The 6,672-nt window shown below is 42.6% G+C and overlaps 1 protein-coding gene across 1 annotated transcript in view; it reads left to right on the forward strand.

Annotated features, from left to right (window-relative positions):
• The first annotated feature begins 774 nt into the window (after positions 1 to 774).
• The window catches only part of LOC145417351 (uncharacterized), a 9,054-nt gene continuing 3,156 nt past the window's right edge, over positions 775 to 6,672 (forward strand). The window contains exon 1 of the mRNA XM_080286028.1: positions 775 to 786. Coding sequence (XP_080142154.1) covers positions 775 to 786 — 12 coding nt within the window. The remainder of the gene's footprint in view (positions 787 to 6,672) is intronic.

The following is a 6,672-nucleotide window of genomic DNA, read 5'->3' on the forward strand; positions in this document are numbered from 1 at the left end:
TGGATGGATGGATGGATGGATGGATGGATGGATGGATGGATAGACAGACGGATACAGACAGGTAGATATGGATAGATAGATAGATGATTGATTGATGGATGGATGGATGGACTGACAGATGGCTGGATATGTTCGTACATTTATACATACATACATACATGCATAGAAGACAAGCAATGTAAATTATGCAGATAGATTGGCAGATAGAAAGTTATGTGGATATTTAGTCCTTTTCACCCCCGATGGCACTTCTTCGGTGATTGTCTGCAGCTCTAAGACATCACAAAGGGTTAAGGCGTTCACGATTCCAATCCAAGAAAAAAAAAACATGATAAAAGAAGAATAAAAACGAATGACAAAAATTCTGTAATGAAAAGGCAATGAAAATTTTTACAAGAACCTGGTAAACTAGAAAAGAGTGGAAAAACTGACAAAAACACAATGAACAGAAAACGGGGTGAGGCTGAAGTGGGTGGACTGAGAGAGAAAGGATCCTTGGCAAAAGAATGAGAAGAAGGATACACACACGACGAAGGAATAGAAGAAAGGTACTTTTTGGCGCCAAGGACTCTGCAGGAAGGAAGGAAAGGAGGAAAGGAGGGAGGTGAGGGTGAGGGGGGAGGAAAGGGGGGAGGGAAGGATGGAGAGAAAGGAGGGAAGGCTGGATGGAGGTGAGGAGTATATAAGGTTGGGCAGTGTTGGGGTTTGGCACAGCAGTCCTCTTGATCTCTTCTTACCTTCCTCTTCTTCCCATCGCAACCCACCAGCCACATCATGAAGCTGCTGGTGAGTCACAATGCTGGTAGCTGTGGGAGTCCCTGGGACTGTGGTAGTTGCGGTACTTGGAGAGATACGTGATGCTGGTGGTAGTGGTAGTGGCTGTGATGGTAGTTAGAGGAACTGTCGTAGTTGGAGAAGTGTATGATGGTGGTAACGCTGGCAGTATAGGCTGTGGTGGAACTATTAGTAGTTATATAGGAGTACACTGGAAGTACATAGCAGAGGGATTATGGTCATGGTTCTGGAGGTAGTCTAGTTGTGGTACGGTGCTTGTGGGGCATTAGTAGTAGTTCTAGTAGTCAGGCATGATGGTGATAGTTGTAGGTGTACTGGAAGTTGCAGGTATTATGGTAGTGTTGTCTGCAGAGGAACTGGGAACCTTAGCGGTAGTGATGGTAACTATGTTGGTAAATGTAGGCAGTGTTGGTAGTTGTGGTAATTATGCTGACAGCCGTGTATCACGAAGGCAGTAGCTTTTTTCTCCCTCCAACTCTCGGTACTCTCTGGTCAGTTCGTTTATTGAGGCATCGTCTGAGCACCAACGAAACGTCAGTACTGAAACATGCTAAAACTACCTTATTTAGGACTGGTGTGATGGCTTTAGTGCGGGTGTTTTTAGGACACTGGAGACGTCTGGAAGATAAATGAAATTTTTCTTGAATTCCCTGATTCCGTCGACATTTTCCACTTTATTCTTGCTACTTCCAGACGATTTTATCCAACTTGGGACAGACTTCTAGTGATGAAGGACTTAATGGAGGCTGTATTTAACTCCTCCAGTCTGAAATGGCTCTCCTAAGCCGGATAAAACTGTCTGGGGATAAAACTAAATGAAAAACACTTCCTCGGATTATAAATGGTTACCGAAATTCCCATCAAACTGTTCCCTAACCAGTCGGGATCGATCTTTCGTTTTTATGATATGTAGTCGTGGCAGTGATTATGATAATGAAAGATAGTTGTGGTGGTGGTGGTGGTGGTAGCCGCAGAGGTGGTAGTGTATATAGGAGTGGTTATGGAGATGTAAAGATATTAGTTGTGGTTGTAGTAGTAATTGTGGTAGTTGTGGTTATAATAGTGATGGTCGTGGTGATGACAGAAGTTGTGGTGGTAGTTGTGATGGTGGTTGTGACGTGGTGGTGATGACAGAAGATGTGGTCGTAGTTGTGATGATGGTAGACGACTGTAGTTCTGGTTGTAATGGCGATTGTATCTGTGCCAACGGTTGTGGCAGTGCTAGTAGTTCTGAAGTGGTGACTGAGAGTAACTGTGATAGATGCAGTGCTGGTAGTTGTGGTGGGGGTAGTGGGGGAGTGGGACAGAGAAAAAGACATATCAAAGAGCTATTCATCTCCGTCCCGGCGCGTCCGTTTGAGACACTGCCTTCCGTCCATTCTAAGTACACAATAGAGGGGATAACAAAGGCATAGTGGATGTTGATGCGGGCGGTGGTGCTGACTATCAATGGTGCTAGCGGTGGTGGGGGTCTGATAACGGTGATAGTTGTGGTTATTGCAATGGTGATCGTAGTTATTGCTGTTGTTGTAAATGTTGTTGTTGTTGTAAATGTTGTTGTTGTTGTAAATGTTGTTGTTGTTGTTGTTGTAAATGTTGTTGTTGTTGTAAATGTTGCTGTTGTTGTAGCCTCTAATAACTAAGCTTTACAAACTCGTCTTATTTTAACATTTTTATTCAATACTCAAATCTAGAGATAAAAATAGTACAGTTGAATCCATTAGTCCTGTTGCGCGTCTGGGGCTCGGAACCAGTCAAACGAGACACCAACCCTTCGAACCCGCTTAAATAATACCTTTACTTTTCTTTTAAAAAGTTCTTACAAGTTTCCGACACAGCTTCGAAACAGTGTTCACGTGCTAATGAAGTGAAGTTCAAACCATTCCTACCCTCATGAATAAGTTCGCTCAGAAAGACCATTCGCTAAGCACTGACACAGTCTGACAGTGTAAAGGAACCACTGGCCGTAACTGTACATTCCGACATGCTGAACATCAGAAAATCCTAAATGAGCATCCTAAAATTGCAAATCGAAAATCCAAAGATCAAAGATGAAATTCAGAAAATCCGAGTTAGATATCTTAAATCAGTGTTGAACAATAAAAAATAACGAGCTGAATACACTAAAATTACATACTGAAAATTCCAAAGTTCAAGCTAACATCCTATAATGGTCAGTAGTTCAATATGTAGAAAAAAAAAATGTTGAATTAGCTGAATATCTTCAGAAATAGTGAACCCTTCCACTACGATGACGATTTTCCTTTCTTTTTTCCTAGCAGCCCTTGGGCGATTTTCTTTTGTTTTTTAAGCTTTTGTAGAATCATTTTTTCTTTCACCTGACGGCGCTGGTCCACACCCACAATTACAGTATGACGTGGTTGCATAAAATTCCAAGAGCCTTAGTTATGAAGAAGAAATAAATCTCCTTCGTTGGTTTCAAATCGACCCTCACACCTGGCCATCACCAGCTCTGATAAGGGTTAGAGATCTCCGTCAGGTCATAAAAAAATGCGCTAGAGTGAAGTGATGAGGATTTTACTTTTTTAATCCCCTTTAACTACGATAACGATATTGTGAGACACTGGTCATCTTAAAGTTTAGGCAAATCCTTTCGTAATGAAGGGGTTAACAACTGATCACTGAGAAAGGGATAATTACTTCACTATGGTGACGCAGCTATTTTATTTTTCCTCTTGCAAATACGTTTTATTTATGCTTTACAAGCCCATCACAAAACAGGGGTTCATTAAGTCACCGTAATCCCTTCAGTTCGGACATCGAAGAGAGGGCTCAATCACCAAGGAATGGCATAAAATTCATTTATTTTAATTTTGCGAAATAATTATACGTCACGTCTCCTGTAAGCTGAAATAGTCATCCATTGGCAGCGAGAATAAAATGTTGGTACAAAAGCTGTCAACGTACAGAGGTTTCTCCCAGCGTGAATAAAGTCGTCTGTAAATACCACGAACAGATGCAAAAGCCGTCATCTTACTGGAATCTTCCCTAAGAGGAATACAAGTTTGCTTGGAAGTAACAAGAATTAACAAAATGTTTTCATTATAACTTGGCGAAAGTAGGCCACGCCCCCAGCCTGAATGCTGACTCGTGACTGGGCGAACCTTGACAGACCATCGCCAATGCAGTTCCTTGCCATTATTTTTCTATCTACCTACCAAGCTATCCATCTATCTATCTATCGAGCGGGCGAACGAACATACTTATTTTTCAACTCGTGTTATTTTCCCAGTCAACACAGAGGCAGTTCTCATTGTAAGTTTGGTATGTGTTCCTTCCTACCACAACGTTTCACATATACTTATTACAGTAAATTGAGGCAACTAGCAAATCAGGTAGCAATGACATTTAAGGGGAAGTTTTTTCTGTAATTAACCATGGACTGAATAACAAAGAAAACCCACATAATTCACATTTCTTTTTCCCTTTTCCAAATCTCCCACACCATCGATTAGTGAGAAATAGGTATGGGATGATGATGATGATGATGATGATGACGATGAGTACAATAACTTCTTCTTGCAGCACGCAGTTATACACATCCTGTAGGTGGTGATGTAGCCTAGAGCCGAGTGAGGAAAAAACGTTAAATACCATAAAACGTAACCGCACAAAGGAAGAGGTGTAACTTTACTTTTTAGCACAGGCCAATTCGCTGCGAGGAGGCGGGGCAGCATGGCCAAGAAAGTTACAGCCGCCTTATTAAAACTAAACACGCGAATGGGTAAGGAGGACCCTAATAAATGGCGTTCAATTTTTACACACCTTTGAGGCTTGAAAATACTTAGACTGCAATTCACGTCACATACCGAGGGAGAAGGGTCTGACTTCTTGTATTCCTGTTTTGATAACGAAGTCAACTGCTCACCGATCTGCCTTCCCCTTCACGATTCCGAGTATGCCCATTAACTTCTTCAGTCTGATGATCTTTTCTTTCATTTATTCCCTCTATCGCAAATTCAAAAGAGAAGTTTCGGGCTAGAGGGTTAAATACAACTTTCACCAACCCATTCTCTACAAAAGGTCTCCCCTAAGATAATAAAATTCATCTATAGCTGTTGCAAGAATACGACCCCTGAGTCAAGAGGGTAATATTGGCTACCGTTTTGTAGTACGGCACAAAACCAAACTCTACACTAACGCATTTATAAACAGCCAGCAGTTGAACACCGTCTTTTTCATAACTGTTTCTCAACTTTATGAATTTCCAAGGTTCAAATGAAACGTGAATGAAAATGCGGCACATTTTCACTGGGCACTTTGATTAAATATCTACACATTATTTTGGCCTATTCCTGTTCTTGGATCCAATCTATCCTATTTATGTATATACAGTAGGTGGAGGTAAAGTGAGGATTACACTGATGATCATAACAACAAATAAAATGTGCAAGATTAAGAAGTATGGACAAAAATACACAAAAGCAGGAAAAAAAAGAAAAAAACTCACCAGAGTATCTAGTGAAACAGGCCATACATCCTTACACCTGCGTAACACACACAGAACAGGCAATAACCGCTGAGTCGTGAGCTGCACATTCAAAGAGCTGAACATCTTCCTAACAGTCTCTTGCTTAGCTTTCTGTGTAATATGTAAATTTTTCAGGTCCCGGCCTTAGATTATTTTTCTTTCATTAAAATATGTAAACAAAGTCAACATCTGTACATCCACATTTGTACATCCGAAGACAGGTAACAAATGCACATCCAAAAACGAACAACAGGTGGTGATTCAAAGACTTACGTGTTCCCTTCCTTACAGAGTGGGTAGGGTCAAAAGCCTAGCAAGAGAGAGAGAGAGAGAGAGAGAGAGAGAGAGAGAGAGAGAGAGAGAGGGAGAGAGAGAGCGTAGGGGAGGCAGAAGATAGGGGACGTTTGCTCATAAAGTAAAGATGAGGTTCGTGGATAGGCGTCTCTTGCGCAACGTTTAGGAGAGCCTCTATAGCCTGGATGAGGAGAGTGATGGTGGTGATGGTGGTTGTTGTGGCTGATGGTGGTGGTTGTGGCTGATGGTGGTGGTTGTGGTTGTGGTGGTAGCAGTGAGTTGAGTGATGCTGGTATCTGTGGTAGAGGTGGTGGTGGTGGTAGTGATGATAGTGGCGTTGGGTGGAGACTAATGATGGTAGTTGTCATACTGGTAGTGGTGGTGGTGGTGGTGGTGTGGCGGGGAGACTGATGGTGGTAGTTGTAGTTGCTGCGATTAACGACAGTAGTGATGGTAGTAGTAGTTGGAAAGGTTATAGTGGAAGTTTAGTGGTGAATGGTACTGATAGTGATGACGGCTGTAGTAGTGGTAGCGATGGTGGTAGCAGGCGTGGTTGTGGTGGTAGTGGTGTGGCAGTGATAGGTGAAGAAGGTATGGTGGTGATAATGGTACAGGAAGAAGGTAGTGGTGATGTTGGTGTTAGTGATGATGATAGTGATGGTGTTAGTAGTAGTGCTAGTGGTAATGATGGTAGTTGTGGTAGCAATGGTGGTGGGTGTAGATTAATGACGTGTAATGTACCGGTAGTTAGGTGGTAGTTGTGGTTGATGGTGGTAGTTACTGCTGACGGCGTGCAAAGTGGTGGGTGATGGTGGTAGTAATTGTGGTTGGAGAGGGTACTGCAGGAATGATGGGTATGAGATGGTGGTGGTTAGGATGGTGGTAGCTAGAGAGGACTGGGGCTGTAGGCGGATAGTGGTGGCGGTGGCCGAAACAGATGGTGGTTGTTAGAATGGTGGTAGTTTGGTGTGACAGATGGTGACGACTGTGGTTGATGCAGATGGTGATATTGGTAGAAATGTTGTGGCTGTGGCGGTGGTTGGTGGTTGGTGGTTGGTGGTTGGTAACAGATGCGATGAGAGAAGCAGTGA

Source organism: Coenobita brevimanus, chromosome 110 (genome assembly GCF_032717465.1).
Source record: "Coenobita brevimanus isolate Jiangsu-jjx chromosome 110, ASM3271746v2, whole genome shotgun sequence".
In the NCBI taxonomy this organism is placed as follows: domain Eukaryota; kingdom Metazoa; phylum Arthropoda; class Malacostraca; order Decapoda; family Coenobitidae; genus Coenobita; species Coenobita brevimanus.